At 40.3% G+C, this 19,619-nt stretch overlaps 4 protein-coding genes across 4 annotated transcripts; 3 read left to right on the forward strand and 1 right to left on the reverse strand.

The window, feature by feature from the left end:
* The first annotated feature begins 7,472 nt into the window (after positions 1-7,472).
* Positions 7,473-8,570, forward strand: LOC6038344 (phosphomannomutase). Its single transcript, XM_001848107.2, has 2 exons — positions 7,473-8,256; positions 8,310-8,570. Exons 1-2 carry the CDS (start codon positions 7,493-7,495, stop codon positions 8,452-8,454), a joined length of 909 nt encoding a protein of 302 aa, XP_001848159.2. The 5' UTR covers positions 7,473-7,492; the 3' UTR covers positions 8,455-8,570.
* LOC6038343 (methylglutaconyl-CoA hydratase, mitochondrial) lies at positions 8,435-9,649 on the reverse strand. Its single transcript, XM_001848106.2, has 2 exons — positions 9,446-9,649; positions 8,435-9,390 (listed from the first exon to the last, which is right to left on the reverse strand). Exons 1-2 carry the CDS (start codon positions 9,539-9,541, stop codon positions 8,602-8,604), a joined length of 885 nt encoding a protein of 294 aa, XP_001848158.2. The 5' UTR covers positions 9,542-9,649; the 3' UTR covers positions 8,435-8,601.
* Positions 9,650-10,400: 751 nt separating this feature from the next.
* LOC6038342 (serendipity locus protein beta) lies at positions 10,401-12,106 on the forward strand. Its single transcript, XM_001848105.2, has 3 exons — positions 10,401-10,615; positions 10,674-11,753; positions 11,817-12,106. Exons 1-3 carry the CDS (start codon positions 10,499-10,501, stop codon positions 11,964-11,966), a joined length of 1,347 nt encoding a protein of 448 aa, XP_001848157.2. The 5' UTR covers positions 10,401-10,498; the 3' UTR covers positions 11,967-12,106.
* A 1,941-nt stretch (positions 12,107-14,047) lies between these two features.
* Positions 14,048-18,576, forward strand: LOC6038341 (zinc finger protein Gfi-1b). The gene is made up of 3 exons (XM_001848104.2): positions 14,048-14,267; positions 14,755-14,947; positions 17,103-18,576. Exons 1-3 carry the CDS (start codon positions 14,242-14,244, stop codon positions 17,793-17,795), a joined length of 912 nt encoding a protein of 303 aa, XP_001848156.1. The 5' UTR covers positions 14,048-14,241; the 3' UTR covers positions 17,796-18,576.
* The last annotated feature ends 1,043 nt before the right edge of the window (positions 18,577-19,619 follow it).

The raw sequence follows: 19,619 nt of genomic DNA on the forward strand, positions 1-19,619 counted from the left end.
TTACTACTTCCCAAGTTTACCACCTCAGTGCCGAGTTACTTTCGCTTTCAGCTGGGGCTGGCTGGCTCGAGCTCTCTCGTCGTGGAGCCCAGAAGGACTGGTCATTGCTCCTTTGACCAGTTTCTTGGCCGCGGCCCGCAATCAACCAGCTGGCCCCCGTGTCGAGTTTGACCTAAATACGGACCAAACTCCACAATTTGCAGGCCGGCAGCCTCTTGGCGCGCAGTCCAAAATTGCAATTATGTAATGTCGATTGAAGTCGCGGTTGTTGGCCGCGGCATGGTTCGAACAGGGACACCGAGGCGACCGAGAAGAAGACCGCCGAGATACGGTGATTCGTTCACCTAGCAGACCGGTTTTGGTTTTTGTCTATACATCTCCAAGATTATTGTGCCCATTGTCGGCGATCTTGGAACTTGAAAGTGTTGGCAACATGTCGAATTTCGGCCAATTCTGGACAAGAGACTATATCTTTACAAGGCGCAATAAATAAATTTTCGTCTAATCTCCGCCAAACAGCTGAGTACCCAATTTTTGCGTAGAATGGTGTGACATAACGCGTCAATTCAGATTGAAGCGGTTCGACTCACGTCGTCTTGAGCCACTTTCAGCGCGGGCGCGCGAAATTTTCCACGGTTATCGGACGTATTGGCCTAAATTCGGCACCAATCCTGGTCGGAAAGCCACTCGAGAAGCTCGTGATGCGTGTGGATGAAGTTCTTATCGGATAACAACCGGTAATTGACGCCCTCATCCGATGAAATCTAACGACATTCACAGCAAATAAAGTAGTAATCCAGCTGCTTGTAAAAGGCTTGTAAGTTTTGCATTATTTTATGAAATTCTGTGTAATATTACGCCCCTGAAATATGTATCCCATCAGTAAGGGAAACCTACTTGACCGAAATGTCAAGCTATCCATTTTTCATCGGTCTGATGGCCGAGCGGGCTAAGGCGCCAGTCCTAACTGTTGGTGCTGGGTTTGAGTCTCGTCAGTTGCAACTTTTTTTTTTTTGTTTTTACAAAAATTTTACATGCAGCGTGTAATATTAAGTATCTTTTTTGACGATGGTGATGTGCATGCGATTTTACCATCGGATTTTTTGCTGTGTTCTGGTCGTAAATTGCTGGGTTTGGGCAAATAAAGGCGTTTGAAAATTCCTTCTGCTGGTCCTGGTACAATGAACTCTGTCGTCTTAAGCAATTGAGCAAAATTGGAATCATCCGAACATTAAAAACCAAAGGCTAATTAGAGTTAGAGAGAATTTTGGATTTAAAGAAGATGTTCTGTTCAAATACACTCACGAGAAACAAAAAAGTATCTTTATTTTTTTATTATAACATTTCATTTAAAATTCCTTGATCTCGGAACAAACAAGCCTTTTCAATCCAAAACACCTTAAAAAAACAACACACAAACAAGAACAATTTGTTTTTACCAAGTACGCAATGTTTTTAAATACTGAACTATGACTAAAAGTAACTTTTCCATACCTAAAACTCATAATTTGAGTTAATTGCAAGATTTTTTCAAATAAAACAAGCGAATAATCAAAAATATCAAAAGATAATGATAATATTTGGAGGTTGTAAAAAAGGCATAAAATTTTCTGAAATAAGACAAAATAAAAAATATATTACTACATTTAAGTTAAACAAAAGAAAATACATAACAGGAAAAGTTAAGTTTATTGTAAAACTAATGTTCCTGAACATAAGCTATAGGAAAATACAAAAAACATCCAAAAAATAAAAAGAGTTAATTTGGTGGATGGTAGGTAGCAGGTCAAATTGTATTGTATTTCAATAACTGAACTATTTTTTTTTTTTTTTTTGATAAAGTGCATGTATTTCAAGTAATTAGGCATTTGAAGGTGCATCTTAAGATGAATCAACTTGTTGATTTTTTTTAAGAATCAAGAAACACTTTCGAAAATATAAAAAAAAAAACTTTTTTGACACTTTGAAATCATGGGCTACATTTTTCAATTCCGAAATTATTTTTATAAAAAGCAGAAAATTTCAAAACATCTGCTTTTTAAACAAAGAAACCAGTTGAAAAATGAGGGCTTATTAGATGACACAGAAAAACTATTTTTTAACTGCATCTCGTTTTGTTTTTTGTTTTCAAAACCAAATTTCACAGAAAACGAATTTTCAGATAAATAATATTTCAAAATGTTTCCCAAGAACTGCTTATGTTTTAAAAAATGTAAAAACTAAAAAAAATATTTCAAAAGTGTTTTAACTTGATAGTTTTTTTGAAGGAACTACTCATGCAAAATGAAAGAAAAACACTCAAAAATAAATTTAAAACCTCTCCTTAAATTATTCACAGAACTTTTCAAGTACAGTCCAGACTCGATTATCTTGTTTTTGATTGTTAAGCTTAAATATGACCCCAAACATGCTCTTAAGTGATTTAGAGTTTTTAAATCCAAGATGGCGGCCAAAATGGCGGGGTTGAAATACTGAAAAAAGGATTTGGTATGATAAAAAGCAATCAACAACTCAAACTTGACTAAAATGGGGTCACAGAACTCGAATTGTATGTTTAAAATTAGAAAATAATGAAATACGAAAAACATAAATTTGTTGATGATTCGATTATCCAACGTCTCATACAAACCTTCAAATAATCAAACTTCGGACAATCGAAACTTCAGATAATCGAGCTTGGACTGTTTGTTGTTGTTGTCTTGTTTTGAAAAACTTAACTGTTTTCAATTTTCAAAGAACTGAAAAGAATGCAAAAACTCGAAGATTTTTTTGAGAAATTGATTTTGTAAACCTGGCTAATGTAAATATTTTTTCAGCGCCAATTTACTTTTTAAGAACTAGGTTATAATGCAAAAACTCTCAAAAATTAATAAAATCATCTTTTTAATTGTTCAAAGAACTTGTCATATTTGAATGAATGTAAAAATGTAATTTTCTTCAAATCTATGAATTGCAAATTAACGGAATCCTGCATCAGGACCGTTAGTTTTTTTAAACACTTGAATAAATTGTAAAAAAAACTCGACTCACTTTATGTCAATATTCTACAGTCCATCGAACCGGGAAATATTAAGATTAAGCGAAATACTAGGAAAAATGAGGAATCGGTTATTATTTTTTTCGAATTGGGTATGAGTGAGTACAACTACACGCAGAAAAATATTTTGTAGAATCAGCCTGTACAAGGTTTGATTCAACAAAGTTTTTGTTGAATATAATCAACACCGATTTTGCGTTGAAAAAAACCTAGATTTTCTCAATTCCGCAAAAATATTTTGTTGTTTTGAAAAAGTTGCATTGACGTTTGGCGTTGATTCAACAAAAATCTTGATTTTCAAATCAACAAAACGTTTTGTTGATTCAAATATGCCTTATTTTTCTGCGTGTATAGTGGACATGAAAATTACTAACATAGGTACAGTAATTCCACACGAAAACAGCATTATTCGAACAACAAGTTGCCCTATTGGGCCCAAAATTTTATTTTTGGTTCCTTGGGCGAAATAATTAGACTCGTAATTTTTTGTTTGGTCATTAGGATGACCTCCGTCATGTTAGAAAGGTAATTGATTGAGCTTTTAGTACACCCAAAGGAAAAATATATCTCAAAATCTGCAACAGTGGATTTGCTGCAGAAAATGTCATATTTTATAACATTTTTTGCAGCAAGCCCCTAGATCATTTTTGCCCGCGTGTAAACATTTCAGCGATCTGCAGCTCTCACCAACACATATAACGCTGGCCCGTCCCCGAGCAAAACTTCAAAGAGAAGCATATGTTGGTGCTCTTTCACCCACTTTTCATCAAGCGTCCATGGCGCGGTGGTAGCGTGTCGGATCAATAACCAAGAAGTTAGTGGTTCAATCCTCGTTCTGTTAAGGGTTTTTTTTTGTGAAATACAACCAAAAAGCCGTCGGTAATGTCGATAATTATCGGTAACGGGCAAAAATGTCATACTCCTATATCGCAAAAAATGCATGAGGACAGATTTCATGCAGATTCTGATATACTTTCATGCCGCCATGCATCACAATCATGCGACTGCCAGTTGGGTGTAGTTTTAGCCTGATACTTAAAAAGGGTCGTACGAAAACTTAAAATGCGGTTTTTAAGGTCTCGGAACCAAAGATCCTATATTTGAAAATATTTTAATCGGATTCCTCGGACACTTTTCCTAACATAGTACAAAATGGTGAAGTTTCATTATAAGGATTCCGAGATAAAGGCCGCACAAAGACCAAAAAATGAAATTTTAGGTGACGATATATACTTTTCGTGGGGATTATAGTATGATATCGAGAAAAAGAGAGTCGACTGTGAAATATTTTAGCTTGTTTTATGTTTCAATTATTCAATTATAATTTCCGAAAGTACCTGCGCAAAAGTCTCGCCAGACCACCCACGTCAATCGAAGGTTTCTTTATCAGTTTACTTGTATTGCTCTTACAATCAAACTCATTCATTCCTCTCTATTATCCAAAACCCCCCCCACTTGTTGTGCACCACCCCAGTCCAAATAGTTACCCAGGTGTAATTGCAATATCAACAAAACAGGTCGCCTTATCAGCTCCTGGCAGACGAGTTCAGTCCGCGTACTAGGAACTTGATCTTGTGCCATCCACGGATGACGTCACCTGTTTTTTTTTTTTTTTTTTTTCGTTATCTTGATGCCCCTCAATGCATTACCATCTTCCGGGAACTTCCGAATCCCCTTAATTGAAGTAGAAATTCTTGTACCAGACAAAAACAACAACAACAGCAAAAACAAGTTGAGGCACAAAGCAACGGCGAGATCCCAGATAAGATATGGCGAACTTGTTGAAATTAATTGCTCATCAGCTAAAAACAGACCCAAAACGAAGAAATGCAAAAGAAACACTTTTCTTCGTGAGCATTCAAAAAACCTGCAACCAATTAAGGTGATGCTGTAATGATGCACCAAAAAGTGTTGAACAAAAACAAATCTATGGCAAGAAACCATTCCGGAACCCACTTCTCTCGATAGCCAATGATTCGATGACCAGAAACCATCGAGAAGAGCGATGCTTCACAATCCACTCAACTGCGGGGTGGCCAGGTGTGAGGTTCGGTGTGGTGAAGTTACCTAACATGCAAACTCTTTCCAGTAGTTTCTTCTGATGGGTGCAGCAGCCGCCCCACCTCCCATTCACGCAAATGATCAAAGTGCATAGACTTTGACCACCTTGGTTGGTTATTCATTTTTGGATTGGTTTGGTGAGCCTAATTCCAGCGGCACGTTGAACCTTCTGGTGGCAATTGATGACCGTATGATTGACAGTAGCAACAGTTTTTGACGGTTAAATTGCAAGACGTTTAGTAAAGTTAGGATTTGTTACAATATTTTTTACTATGTTTTTATACATTTTAAAAAATAAAATTGAGCAAAAAAGCACGAACTAAAATGATGAAATTCTAGGCAACAAAAACTATCTTTGAAGTAAAATCATTATTTTAATACTTAAAAATCAAATCAAAATCAAATTATTCGCTCTACAGCATTGCCTTGGCGTTCTCGACTGCGAGATTCCTACTCGAAACTAGGTGTTCGAAGGCTTGATTGTTGAGGCAATTTGCAAACCTCTTTTTAAACCTTAGCTTCCATCCACCCCGGGATTCGAACTGACGACCTTTGGATTGTTAGTCCAACCACCTACCAGCGACTCCACCGAGGCAGGACCCAGGGAGACGACTCCTACACCTGGACTGAGCTAACGACCTAACCTTTTTAGGTTAGTCCGGGGCCAACATTTACTTCCCGTCCGACGGAAGGCGTGATCAGACAAATCTCGTCTCGAAAAATGCCATCGGGACAGTCTGGGATCGAACCCAGGCCGACTGGATGAGAGGCAATCTATTTTTAATACTTGGAAGAGTCTAATTTGAATACTGTGTTGTCTATTTAATTACAAAATGCATTTTTTTTATGTTTCGTCACCACCATTTTGGCCGCCATATTGGATTTAAAAATACTAAATCAATTTAGAGTAGTTAATGGGTCATACTCAAGCTCAACAATCGAAAATAAGACAACACTCAACTTTTTTTTTCGTGATTCAAACAATAATTAATAAATAATTATTATTGAATGGTAAAATTGTAAAAATAGGTAAATGATGATGATGTTCCGTGCCAAGGATTTTATAGAATTTTAAATAAATTTTTTCACGTTCCTTAATTTATACTAAAATCTCATTTAGAATTCTAACAGTTCGATTATCCAAAGACTCTGCAACCCCAATTCGGTCAAATTTGATCTGGAGAAACTTTTGGAAAGATCGCATAAGCATTTTGACAGCCAAAACTATTTTGCAAATTCCGAGACAACGGGTAACTATTTTATAATACCCGCAGTGTTAAAAGGTACCTGGGAAGGCCAGTTATTGATTAACATTTCGAGCTTTGTGAAAAAGTTACCTGTTGGCTCGGAATTTGCAAAATAGTTCCAGTTGTCAAAATGCTTATCCGCCTTTTTTCGTGTTGCTCCACAAATTACCAAATGCATTTTCTCAATATATCATCACCAATCTTAAAGCTCCTCAAAGTAATTTTTTTTTATTCTTTGTCCTCTATCTTAACCTATACCCTAACTGGCTCAATCGGCCTTGCCATCACGGAGCCGTGCGTCTATTTATAGATCTCGAGATCTATTGTTCTTGTTCATGATGGATGATGATGATCTCCAGAGGGGTCCTCTTGGAAGAGTCTTCCTTCCTTCTTTCACGCGTTGTGATGTGGTTGGTTGGTCATCTTCCCGTCCTGTTTGCACTCAAACACCACTATCTAGTTCTAGCGGGGGGAGCGGCGTGCGTGTGTGTTTTGGTAATTAATTACCGGGGTTCTGGTGCTCCCAGAGGGAGCAAGGGGGTCTAGCTGCTACCGAAAAATCGGCGACGAGGTGACCGGGCAGGATTCGATCCCTGATCGTCTGCTTGGAAGGCAGATCGCTTAACCATCAGGCTAAGTACCCGGACTCCTCAAAGTAAATTAGGGCTCGACAATAGAAAGTAAATCGTAATTCGGTTATCTAAAGTGATTTGTTTTCAAGGCCTTCGAATAATCGAGAGTGAACTGTTTTGAATTTACCTCTGATTTTCAAGCAAAAAAATATTTAATGTATTCAGGTTTTTCTCAAGCTCTTTGATTTGATTTGATTAAGCAAAAGTCTTTTTTCCAATGTTTAATATCTTTTTAGTTTTGAAATGTCATTAATTTGTATTGTACACATGGTTTGTTCAGTTTATACTTAAAATAACATTACTACATTTTTAAAGTTTTCAATCTGTCTTTAAGCAATCTTCTCACCCCTCGAAACAACCCCTCGTAAAAGCTCACTCACTTCGAAAGAGCACCCTTCACCAACACATTTGCAAATGCATACGAACATCTCAGTTCTTTACACGTGTCAGTAACCACGAACAAAGTATGACATATCGTTGGTAGCAATCGCTTGCACACAACTCAAAAAGACACGATGACTACGATGGCCTGCCGACACTTGTTTACCCGGCTACTCAGAGTTTCAGCTCATAGAACTTACATTCCGTATCATTCGTACTCAGCAACAGTCACCACAGGTTGTAGCAAGTTTAAATTTGATTACGCTGCGAAAAGATACTGCTCGATAATGGCGCTGAAACGGGACGAGATACTGCTTCTGTTTGACGTGGACGGCACGTTGACGAAGCCGAGGAACTGTATCGAAAAGGACTTTAAGGAGTTCCTGTATGGGGAGGTTCGTCCACGGGCCACCGTTGGGCTTGTGGGTGGATCGGATCTGGAGAAGATGATGGAACAGCTGGGCGGACGGGAGATTCTGGACAAGTTCGACTACGTGTTTCCCGAAAACGGGCTGATTCAGTTCGAGAAGGGACTGGAGGTTGGGCGGGTATCGATCTCGGAGCACTTGGGAGAGGAGATTTTGCAGAGGTTTTTGAACTACGTGTTACGGTATTTGTCGGAGGTGAAGATTCCGGTTAAGCGCGGGACGTTTATCGAGTTTCGGAATGGGATGATGAACGTGAGTCCGATTGGGCGGAACTGTTCGCAGAAGGAGCGCAATGAGTTTGAGCAGTACGATAAGAAGCACCAGGTTCGACAGCAAATGATCGATGCGTTGAAGAAGGAGTTCAGCGAGGTTGATCTAACGTACAGTATTGGAGGACAGATTAGCTTCGATGTGTTCCCGAACGGGTGGGACAAAACGTACTGCCTAAGACACGTTACCAAAGGAACAAAGTAAGTATTGGTAAGTAGAATGATGTTCATTGTCTAACGATTGCTTTTTACAGCTTCAAAGAGATCCATTTCTTCGGAGATAAGACTGATCCCGGTGGTAACGACTACGAAATCTTCACCGATTCGAGGACAATTGGACACAAGGTTACCTCCCCGGATGATACCAAACGTCAGCTGATTGAACTGTTGAAGATCTGATCTCCAAAGCATTTATTGTCAACAACGGCTGTTATATTACAAATTAAATCGTTTTAAAAAAGAATGAAATCTACGCTTTGAGCAAAGAATTCAAATAAATGCACTTTTCTATCACATAATGTCCGTTTCGGTTCAACCTGAAATACCTCATTCTCCGATAAACTTGGGCTTTCGCTTCTCGGCAAATGCCTTCAATCCCTCCAGACGATCCTTGGTTGGGATGATCTGGGCATAGCAAGCTTCTTCGATCGCACAACCCGTAGCAAGGTCGGCCTGCAGTCCCTTGTCAATTGCTTTCTTCGCCATGCGAACTCCAACCGGACCGTTCGGCACGATCTCCATCGCCAGCTTCAAAGCCTTCTTGTACGCAGCGTCCCCATCCTCGTTCGGCTTCACCGCGTAGTTCACGATCCCCAGCTCCTTAGCCTCCTCACCAGTGATCTGTCTAGCTGTGAAGATCAACTCCTTCGCGATCGCCGGGTTCAAGATCCTCGGCAGTCGCTGAGTTCCTCCAGCCCCCGGAATGATCCCCAGCTTGGTCTCCACCAGTCCCAACTTCACATTCCCAGCCACAACCCTCATATCGCAAGCCAACGCCATCTCCAGCCCACCTCCAAGTGCCGGGCCGTCGATCGCCGCAATCACCGGTGCCGGCAGCTGCTCGATGCTGCTCATCATCTGGCGCAGCTTGGACACGAACCGGCCAACGTCCTGCGGACTCATCGTGGCACGTTCCTTCAAGTCCGCACCAGCGCAAAAGATCCCCGGCACCAGGCTGCGCAGGATCACAACCCTGACGTTCTTATCGTGCGCCAACACATCGATCGAGTCCAGCATCTGGTTGACCAGCGACTTGCTGAACGAGTTGCGGGCTTTGGCACGGTTCAGCCCGAGCACGGCGATACCCTGCTTGTCCCCTTCGGTCAGGTAGGTGAGCTGTGGAGGGTTTGAGGTCACGGTTTGTTGACACTTTGAATTTTGGGTGAAATACCTGCAGTTCTTGGGTGCTACTCGGAGTGCACAGAGTACGGAACAGCGTACGGCTTGGGCCGAATTTGGGCACGACTCTGGCAAAATTTGGCAACATTTTGCGCGGTTTAATTTGGCAAATTTGGAGAGTAAATATTTGAGGATGCAATGATCCTTTCACTGCAACACTTACATAAGCTAATATTCATAAATTAAAGTTGGTACACGTTGAATCAGAATTAGTAAGTTTGGGCATATGTTGAATAATTTTTAATTTTTAAAGCTCTCGATTTTTTTTAAACGCGTAATAAATTGTTGATATAATTTTTGAATATTAAACCAAAATACCCAAAAAATATTTTTTTGCTATTTTAAGTGTACTTCATAAAACACAGGGCTGTTAACTTACATTCTTCAATTAAATACCTCAGGTTTGGAACCAGCACTCATGGCGAATACGATTTTTTTTAACTTTTCAGGAGATGAACCTTGAAGTTATTTGGGAATAATATCATTAAAATGTTGTGAAGATCATTTTAACTATTTTCTAATAAATTCAAGTGTTCACTCCAGGGACTCATTTAATCAAGAACGTTTGAATAAGCAAACAAAAGAATCATCGTAGTTCATGCTCAAACTCAATCCATTTCAACGAGCCATCTTTTCTCCTAACTTTACGCAGTAGGCCTGGCCAATTAAAAAAAATGATTATGATCTACCTATATAGACTGGCTTCGCATGTTTAGATTAAGAAATAGTGATGTATCTTACATAAAATCTCCATTATGAATTATACAGACTGTTTTAGATTGTACGTGAGTTATACTCTTAAAACGAGCAACAAAGCCAAATAAATGTGAAAATGCTCAGTTAAAACCTTCACACAAGCCCGAAAGGCTTGTCCACATTTTGTGTATGCACTAACAACCCTGCACATATGCATGATAGCTTTCAAAAGCAGCTGTCAAGTATACAACTTGTTGTTGTTGCAAATGCAGATAGTTCGCTTGGCTTGGCAGTTTTTTAAGACATGCACCAAACATTCCGTTTATATTAGTTTATTCTTTGCACAAAAATGGCAACATCAAACAAAAAATGCAATTTTTGCGCCGACAAGAAGCAACCAACAACGGACGTATCCGAAATGACGCCCCTGTTCCAAAGCGTTCTGGCGAAGCACTTTTGGTTCCAGGTAAGTTTCCAAAACAGCAAAAAAAGAGCGCTAACTGTAACTTCCCCGTATCCAACAGGAATCCGAACTACTAACCTTCCAGATGTGTTCCGCCTGTTCACTGAAAGTGATGGACTTTCATCTGTTTTACTCCAATGTGGAGAAGCTTCATGCGGAGAAATGTCTGGAGGAAGTACCGGAAGAGAGCGAAGACGTGGTCGTCAAGGACGAGCCACTGGAATCGGAACTCGATGCTGAGCAAAACTTGTACGGTGAAGGCGGTGAACAACTGATCGTCGGTGATTTGGCGTTTGAGATTGTTGATGTTGGTACTAAGGCGGAACCATTTGAGGAGGTGAACATAAAACCGGAAGAGGTAAAGCAGGAGGAGGTCGAAGAACCTGAGAGTTTGCTGATCAGCAACAACAATGATTCCATGACCTTTGACTGTCTCAACTGCGACAAGGGATTCGAGGACAAGAAAATTATGGAACTCCACATGAAGATCGTACATGGCGATGGATCAAATGCTCAAACCTGTCCAAAATGCGCACAGCTGGAGGAAGTGTTGCGAGATGTGTTGGAGAAAGGTCACGCTGAAGTTTCCAAATCGTCTTGTCCGGTCCAGTGCGCAGTCTGTGACGGACGACTGCAGAACATGGCAAGTCTACAGAGACACCTGGCTTGGCACTGGGGAGAGGCCTGTGGCAAGTGCAGAAAGAAACCAAAGAACTTCAAACCCAAACCAGGCAACAATAACGAACCGGCAAAAGACACACCACAAGCCAAAGCCTTCATGTGTCCCTATTGCGATAAGGACTACGGCCATATAAACTTCCTCAAGCATCACTTGAAAACCTACCACGAAAATACCCCGCCGGACGGTTGTCAAAGATGCAAAGCGCTGGAACAAGCGCTGAAGGACGTTTCGGAGCAAGACCACTCGGAAGGGTCCGGCCGCGTACAGTGTGGCGTCTGTAACGACTGGTTGATGAGCGTGGCCAGCTTGCAGCGGCACCTGGCTTGGCACCAGTCCGAACCTTGTGAAAACTGTCGGCGAGGTCGCCGGGTTGTTGAAGCTGCCCTGAAACAGCACGTTAACGCGCAGAAGGTGCATAAAGTCAAGAGAATAGTTACGGACGCGACTTCCCAGGCGGCGGTAAAACCAAGTTCACAAATCAGTAAAGAAATTCGACTTAATTAATTCTTACGAAATTTTCAGAAAAGGACCAAATCCGACGAGGTCAGCATCAAGCACATTTGCGTGTACTGCGGGCTGTGCTTCGATATCTACGCGGAGCTTGTCAAGCACCAGGTGGATGAGCATCCGAGGCAAAGGCATTGCAAGTACACTTCGATTACGTCCAACTGAAGCTGAGCTAAGTAACGATTAGCTGAGTGACCTGATCACCGAAAACATGAGGCCTTTGGGAAGCTTTTGTAAGAAACCTTATTTTTCTAAATGTAAATATTGATTTTATAAAAATAAAAGTTCTTAAAACTGTTACGCGTTAGTTACTGTCCTTGTTACGGATTTAAACTATGTAGAACACTGAGAAACTTGAAATTTTATACATACAGAAAAAATTAAACATATGAATGAAACGGAAACAAATCAGTCTTATTTCGATTCTCTTAAAAAATAGCACAAACATTTTAGTTATAAAAGTAAGCGAGTAAAACGCTGTATACTTTATATTCAAGATATTCTGTTTCACAATGAAAAAAAATATCTAAGGATCTTGCAATTTTTTGGACAACTTAGAAGATCTCTTTAAATCTAGCGTGCACAAAAAGTGAAAATTTTTAATCAAAGTTTTCTGAAAAAAGTACCAAAGTTGACCTGTTAATACCATCAAAATTGAAAAAAAAAAAATCAAAAATGGTGAAAAACCTTTAATTTTAAATTTGTTTTTGATGTATGTTGCGCAAATAAAAACATGTCGCTCAATTTTTGCATTGAGCGAATATTTTAACTTAGGTTTTAACCTCACTATCGTGTTCATGAGAAAAAAATTATATAGGTTTAGAAATTTTGGTTTATTCTTTTAGTTCACGAGATATTGAAGTTAATTTTGGTATCTTCATCATTTTTGGAAAAGTATTGTTTACGTAATCAATTATTTTTTCATTGATTTAAAAATGTTCTAATCAGTAATTCTGTTATTGTATATTTAAAAAATATTGTTTTATTGATTTGAATCTGATAACTAGATTATTGGTGGCCGAAGGCCGTGTTACGCTCTAATACATTTTTATTTAATGGTATTCCAAAAATCCAAATTGTTGCGTTACGTAATAAAAGAACGCTCCATTTGTCTTATTTTTGTTTGTTGAGCTTCAGTATGACCCCTAAACTACTCAAAAGTATTTGAGTATGTTTAAATACAAGATGGCGGTCAAAATGGCGGTGCTGAAATAATGAAAAAATCATTTTTTTTAATTTAATTAGCTACCAACTATTCAAATTTGACTAAAATGGAGTCGCAGAACTCGAATTGGATGTTAAAAGTAAAAAAAAAAACAAAAGATTCATTTTTTGTTTGTGATTCGATTATCCGAAGTCCCATACAAACCTTCGGATAATCGAACATTGGATAATAGAAACATCGGATAATCGAAGCTTCGGATTATCGAGTCTGGACTGTACTATTAAAAATGGCAAAATATCAATGATTTTGTGTAAATATTTTTTCCTAAACTTTATCGTCTGTGGTCTCAAAATTCTAAATTTATAAAAAGTCTTTATTTGATTAAAAATAAATTTATAATCATTATGCAATACACTGAATAGTCCACAATATTACAGTTTTAGTCAATAATCTTAGTCTTTAGGGAGCAAAAAATATTGTGAAGTTTGTAATTAGTACGAAATAAAACACCGGATAAACCAGCATATTGTAAAGAATTTAGTTTTCCCTATGCAAGCACCTAAGCACCTTCCACATGGAAATAATAGTTTTACATTTGACAAATATCCTATTTAGACTAAAATAATTAAAGTGAAATTGGTTCTTCTCAAGACAGTATATTCTATCTTTGTATTATACTACTTAAACTAGAGAAAATCTTGTTTTTAATGTGAGGTTTTGAAATCAATTGAAAATGAAATCAATCAACACATCGCAATTTAATATTTCTCCAGCGAATGAAGACAAAACCTTTCACAAATTATGAATAAAAAAAACATTGAATTAAATCTAATCATGAAAACCTTGTGTTGCTACATTGAAAATCCATTAAAAAACTTTCGCGCCTGCCGCCAAAATATATCCCACAAAAGCCTACTTTCTCTCGTTCTCCCTCTCTCTTTCCCGTCCAGAACATTACCAACGGAACCCTACAACGGCTCTCGCCACACACATTTTTCCTCCCTTCTAATAAGAAAGAAGAAAAAAAAGCGAAAGTTTCCTCTTCTTTTTTCCCCTCTCACAATTCCCATTCGCACTCACACCGTGTCACAGCCCCATCAGCGTACAGCCATAGCCACAGTGCTGACGGACTGTGAAAGGAGGAAAAAACGCGAACCGTCGCGGTCGTCGTGTCGTCGTCGTCGTCTCCGTGGTTTATTTACAAACCACCAAGGCCCAGAACCTTGCCAAAGTACCACGGAACGGGTTGCAGTGGCGCGCTCCAGCCTGCCGGTGATGGATGCAAGCCGACACGGGACCAGGTAAGTCCGGAAAAAGTGGTCGTTTTTGGAAAATTTTCCAGCCCCGGAATCTTCTCAGGGCAGGCCAAGAGAACAAAGATGTCGAAATCAATTTTCTCTCCACACACTCGCTTTGCGCTGCTCGTTCGCTGTTCTTTCTTCCTTCTTCCTTGTCCACACTGCTCTGTGTGTGCGCTCTGGCTGTACAAACGAAGCAGCGTCGTGCTTGCCTTGCCCTCATAGCTAGATATACTTCGTGTGTTGTGTACAGAGAACGAAGAGCGCGCGCGAATCGTTCCCATGCGCTCACTCCCACTGTTGATTCTATACCTTGTCTCTGTTGCACACCCTTCTCTTTGCTTCCTTGCTGTGCCTCCTCCTTCTCCTATCTCTTCATCGGCCGCTCGTGCTCGATTCTCAGCGCGTTTTTATTGTACACATTCAACAATTCCACCGCCACAAGTCTATTACGGACTTTCCCGCTGACTCGAGGTTTTGTTTGTTTTAGGAACGAACCCACCGCCCATCACCAGACGCCGCCGCAATCCGAGGACGATGAGGCGGACGAAGCGGTCCGGATCGTGCCCCGGAAGTGTCTCATGTGCTTGCAGCCGTACGACGAGCTGGGCTCGGTCGCGACGGAATCACCGGACGAGCTGAAGCGGATAGTGGACAACATCTACAAGATTGCCAAAATTCAGGTGAGCATGGTGACATCGAAGCAACCCATGGTTACACGGAACTTCGTGAGATTGTTTTTGACAGGTGGTACTTATTCTGGGCTCCTCAACAATCAGCTTGAAAAGTCTGAACCGTTGAGCGAGTTGTGAGCAGGGTTTGAGTGGGATAAAAACTGCGATTTAGCTGACGGTGATTGCTGAAGGTGGAACCGGTCATCGATGAAGACTGCGAAAACTATGCTTACCGGTCGATTGTCTTTTTGTTGTATCACCCTGGACTAGTTGACGAGTCAAACAAGCTTCTAGCAACCATCACAGCAACCCAGTGCTGTCGTCAAAGCTTTTTCGTCCTTTCCAATTCTGACACTCGCACGAATCCTGACCTCTGGACAAAATACGTTACAGTCGGCGTCGGGGGCATCCGGAATCATGCAAGATCTTGAAGAGTATAGCGGTACCAATTCTCAAAACATCGGCCTACTGATAGAGCGGTTCTATCAGCATAAGCCACATTCCGTCAAGCTGACAAGTCCTAAGATTTTGTCAACCTGATGGAGGGCATTCCAAATAGAATGAATTCTAGACAAACTCAGCCGATCAGAGATTCCTAGGATCGTGAGCGAGTGGCAGAAGAATTATCGGATCACTACTCATCACGGGTTACTTGAATACATGCAGCTAATTCAGTACGCTGTTTAAGTAGGCTTGTTAGAAAGTGAAATAAGTTTACACAATCTGTCACCCAATCAAGAGGGAAGCAAATAAACTCAGCTTTCTACGAAATACAACATTGGAGACGAGGAAAAAGTCTGATGTTTCTCTTTGAAGGAACGTTCACCCCAACATGAAACAACAAAACGAGTCTAGGTGCTACCGATGCAGCTTCCAGCCCATCGGAATCCATGGCATGGCACGAAGAACATCTTCACTGGTACTGTTCGAGATACCTCATCTCATGAAGATGAGCAGGTATCATTCCATGTCGCACCCTGTGCTGGTCTTAAGGGGTGTTGCGCACCCTGGGCTAACGAAGCAACCCATTCATGAAATCGAAGCAACCATTGAAACGGTTATCCACTCTCTTCACCATTTCCATATTGACACTCGATCAAGACGGAAGCAAATAAACTCAGCTCTCTACGAAATACAACAGTACGACAGAGAACGTTGACAATGGAAACAAAATCCGGGAGAAGTATGGGAACCAAGGTCGAAAATCCCCCATGTCTCACCGTATATAGCTGCAGATGGCGACAAGTAGAGTTGAACAATATCGTACACTTGGAACAGCTCGTTAATGCCAGCAACGACACTAACAATGCAGCAATTTCGATCCAAACTCGAATCCACGAAGGAAATCGGGCCTAAACCTAATTTTACGGAAAGTCCCGACCACTTAACGCATAGGAACTTGTACAAGACACGTGTCTATTCTTTGGAATACAACTAAACACAGCTCAAGTTGTGTGGTTAAGGTGCATAAAACATGTACTGCACGCTGCTGTTAGATCCGAGATATTTTGGCAACGTATTTATTCTATAAAACGGAGCGGAATGTAATTCTATCGGGCACCTAATGTTGGCATATCAGCAGTTTGATATGCGTTTTCAACCGATATCAAGTAATATATAGCTTAATGGGAAGTGAGCAAGCAAGTTTCAAACAGAAACTTTACAAAAAAATGCTTTGAATAGTGAGAATCTGAAAATTCTTTGGAATTAGGACCGAATCCTTTCTGAACCTGCCAGACTTACGAGAATTTCCCTAAAGTTGAAAACTCACCGAAATTTTCCTCCCGAAAACTGGTTGGACGAGCGCCGTATTTTCCCGACAACGAGGAAATGTTCGGATGTGATGTCGGCGCTGGGCATATTGCGTGCATGAGGTAGACTCCGTTTTCACTTATAAATGATATGAATGACTTTGTGTACTGAAGGATGGGGAAAGATAGTTGAGCTTAGATGACTGTAGAATTCCTCCTTCTCACTGCATGTTGGCAGCATCCGTTGACGCGTAGAATTGGAATCAGCGTCCTTAATCTGGCTACGATGATCTGCTCGTTTACTGGCTTTCACGTTATGAGCGACCTCCTTTCGTTGTCTGCTTCTGTGGGATATTCTTGAAGAGGACATCTGAAAAGAGAAAGAGAAATAACCGTTAACATTCCACCAACAGGTCACCCCAACCGGCGGCAAGATCGAACCCCTGTGCAGCAGTTGCCGCGCCAAGCTGGGCTTCGACTTTGACGAGGACGCGTACTACGAGATGCTGCGCAAGATGTACAGCGAAACTAGTCCCGGCACAACAACCCACCACCAGACGACAACAATGACGGCGGCGTCCCCTACAGCAATGATGGCCAACGGCGGACTTCCGGTGCACATCGGACTGCTTCCGCTGGAGAATCCCGACTCCCCCACCGGACCCCTGCTGGACACGGCCTGCGGGACGTTCGTCGTGACCGAACTAGCGCCGGAAGACCCCACGGACAAGTCCGATCTGAAGTGCGTCATCTGCTCGAAGGTGTTCAACTTCAAGTCCACGCTTCGGTTGCACATCCGGAGTCACCACAACACGACGATCCGCGAACCGGAACCGCACAAACCCACCCGGAAGCCGCGCATGTACGAGTGCGTCGACTGCAGCATGAGCTTCAAGCTCAAGTACGACTACGACAAGCACCAGGCCATCCACAACCGGTCGAACCTGTTCCAGTGCGAGATCTGCTTCAAGCTGTTCAAGCACAAGTCCTACTACATGATGCATCGGAACGCGAAACGCTGCAAGGCGGTTCCGCTGAATCTGAGCACCCGGGCCGATCGCGATCTCGGGACTTCCCTCAACGATGGCATCCGGAACACCAGCTAGAAACTCCCTTCGTTCATTTTGCCATACGCGACCACCACACCCAACAACTCACGCAGTATATGTACGTGTTTTAACTATTATTAGAATTGGTAGAGTTACTAATAGATGTATTTGAAGCAGCACCGGGCAGCGCCAATTGGAACATTATTAATAATATTCGTTAGTCAAATCGTGTTTAAGTTCCTTTACGCAAGTGTCCCCCCGGCACTTCCTATTCATTTAAGTCCCACCGACTTGAAACTGTAATCCGATTGATACCAAAAACAAAACGTTATTATTGTTATTTATTTTTATAAACAAAACAAAAATCTTTATTTATTTTATCAAAGTTTAAAACATCCAGCCGCGCTAGCCCACCATGCGCTTCGCAACCAACATTTTCTGGTCTCTTCGTTTTAGTCACTATTTGTAATTGGAAAAGCGGTTAACCACTAACAAAAAAAAAAGATAAATTCATCACAAACCCACAATAGCAAAAAAAAACCGGTAGCGTTTAAATCTTAGTCGTGTAAGTCAAGAAACGAAAACATATAACACTCACACAACAACTATTTATCATCTCTTCTGGTATTCCTACGAAAAAAAAACAAACAAACAAACAAACAAAACAAAACTACTATTAGTATTCGATTTGTAAGAGGAGAAACAATAAAAACAAAAAGCTAAAAGGCCATGTCTGGGAATTTAAGAAGAAAAAAAAGTTTCTACAACTCTGTGTGGAAGGTGTGAATTCGAAAATAAAAATGTGTCATTGTGATTAAACGAATTGTGAAGAAACAAAGAAAAAAAACTGCAAACATTTAAAGAGAAACATATTAGGATCCTAAACTTTTACCTTTCAGATTAAAAGAAGAAAACACAAACAAGGAAAAACCTTTATCTACGATAAATGATTTTTACAAACCAAAAACAAGAGTATTTATTTATTTGAAAGAAACGTTTTTTTTAAGATCAATATTATAACAAATATGATGTTGATTTCTGGAAAAGTCAGAGAAATCCTAGAAATATCAGGGAATTTACAATCACAGCTTGTAATTTGGCAGCTTGTAATTTGGCATGGAAAAGTGATAGAATTATACGCTGGAATTAACATTTTAGGCTTTATCGAAGCTGCCACAACCGCTATAAAACCTTTCAGCCAAAACCAATATTAAAACTACATAGTCGTTACAAACTCTCCAGAACCTCGAAAACCCCCACTTAAAACCCAAAGGACCTCCGCAAAAGGTTGTATAAAACCCACATAGGAGCTCAAGGCTTTACAACTGAATCCTAACAACCTCCATAAAACCATGATAAAACCTTTATAAAACCTTGTTAGGAGTAAGGGAAAAATTACATTTCATACGTCTTCATGTGTCTTATGACAAACAGATTTAATTCTGGCAAAAAAATGTCTTCGTCTTGCCAAATGAAATAATGTTGTTGAAAATTGCGATGATGACATGATAGATATTGTAGGGAGTTAAAATAATTTCAAAGCTTATTCCTCGCAATTGGTGGCTCAAATTCTGCTGCGGTTGAAATTTTATCGGTAAATGTGGGGGAGATAGAGCCAAAAAATCAACTCGCTTTATCAAAAATATTTATATTACAATCACAGCTTGTAATGAATTTTTTTATTCGCAAAAAAAATGTTTTAAATTATTTTTGAACTTCTATGGCAATGCTAACGATGTCAGAAATTTATAATAATTGTGTGTTTTCATCGAATTTTAATCATATTCATGCTTTTTCATTTTTTTCTGCCAAGATGGCGGTCAATTATATTCAATCAGACCACGCGTTTGCTATTTGGCTGCGTTAAATGCTCTTTTAGGA

Source organism: Culex quinquefasciatus, chromosome 2 (assembly GCF_015732765.1).
Source record: "Culex quinquefasciatus strain JHB chromosome 2, VPISU_Cqui_1.0_pri_paternal, whole genome shotgun sequence".
Taxonomy (NCBI): Eukaryota; Metazoa; Arthropoda; class Insecta; order Diptera; family Culicidae; genus Culex; species Culex quinquefasciatus.

Excerpts from the sequence above, each read along its gene's own strand:
- LOC6038344 (XM_001848107.2), top strand. The coding sequence starts at position 7,493 with ATGACTACGATGGCCTGCCGACACTTGTTTACCCGGCTACTCAGAGTT. Across the intron at positions 8,257-8,309 it reads CACGTTACCAAAGGAACAAA|CTTCAAAGAGATCCATTTCT; the intron begins GTAAGTATTGGT and ends TGCTTTTTACAG.
- LOC6038343 (XM_001848106.2), bottom strand. The coding sequence starts at position 9,541 with ATGTTGCCAAATTTTGCCAGAGTCGTGCCCAAATTCGGCCCAAGCCGT. Across the intron at positions 9,391-9,445 it reads GTAGCACCCAAGAACTGCAG|CTCACCTACCTGACCGAAGG; the intron begins GTATTTCACCCA and ends AACCCTCCACAG.
- LOC6038342 (XM_001848105.2), top strand. The coding sequence starts at position 10,499 with ATGGCAACATCAAACAAAAAATGCAATTTTTGCGCCGACAAGAAGCAA. Across the intron at positions 10,616-10,673 it reads CGAAGCACTTTTGGTTCCAG|GAATCCGAACTACTAACCTT; the intron begins GTAAGTTTCCAA and ends CGTATCCAACAG. Across the intron at positions 11,754-11,816 it reads ACGCGACTTCCCAGGCGGCG|AAAAGGACCAAATCCGACGA; the intron begins GTAAAACCAAGT and ends CGAAATTTTCAG.
- LOC6038341 (XM_001848104.2), top strand. The coding sequence starts at position 14,242 with ATGGATGCAAGCCGACACGGGACCAG. Across the intron at positions 14,268-14,754 it reads GCAAGCCGACACGGGACCAG|GAACGAACCCACCGCCCATC; the intron begins GTAAGTCCGGAA and ends TGTTTGTTTTAG. Across the intron at positions 14,948-17,102 it reads ACAAGATTGCCAAAATTCAG|GTCACCCCAACCGGCGGCAA; the intron begins GTGAGCATGGTG and ends TTCCACCAACAG.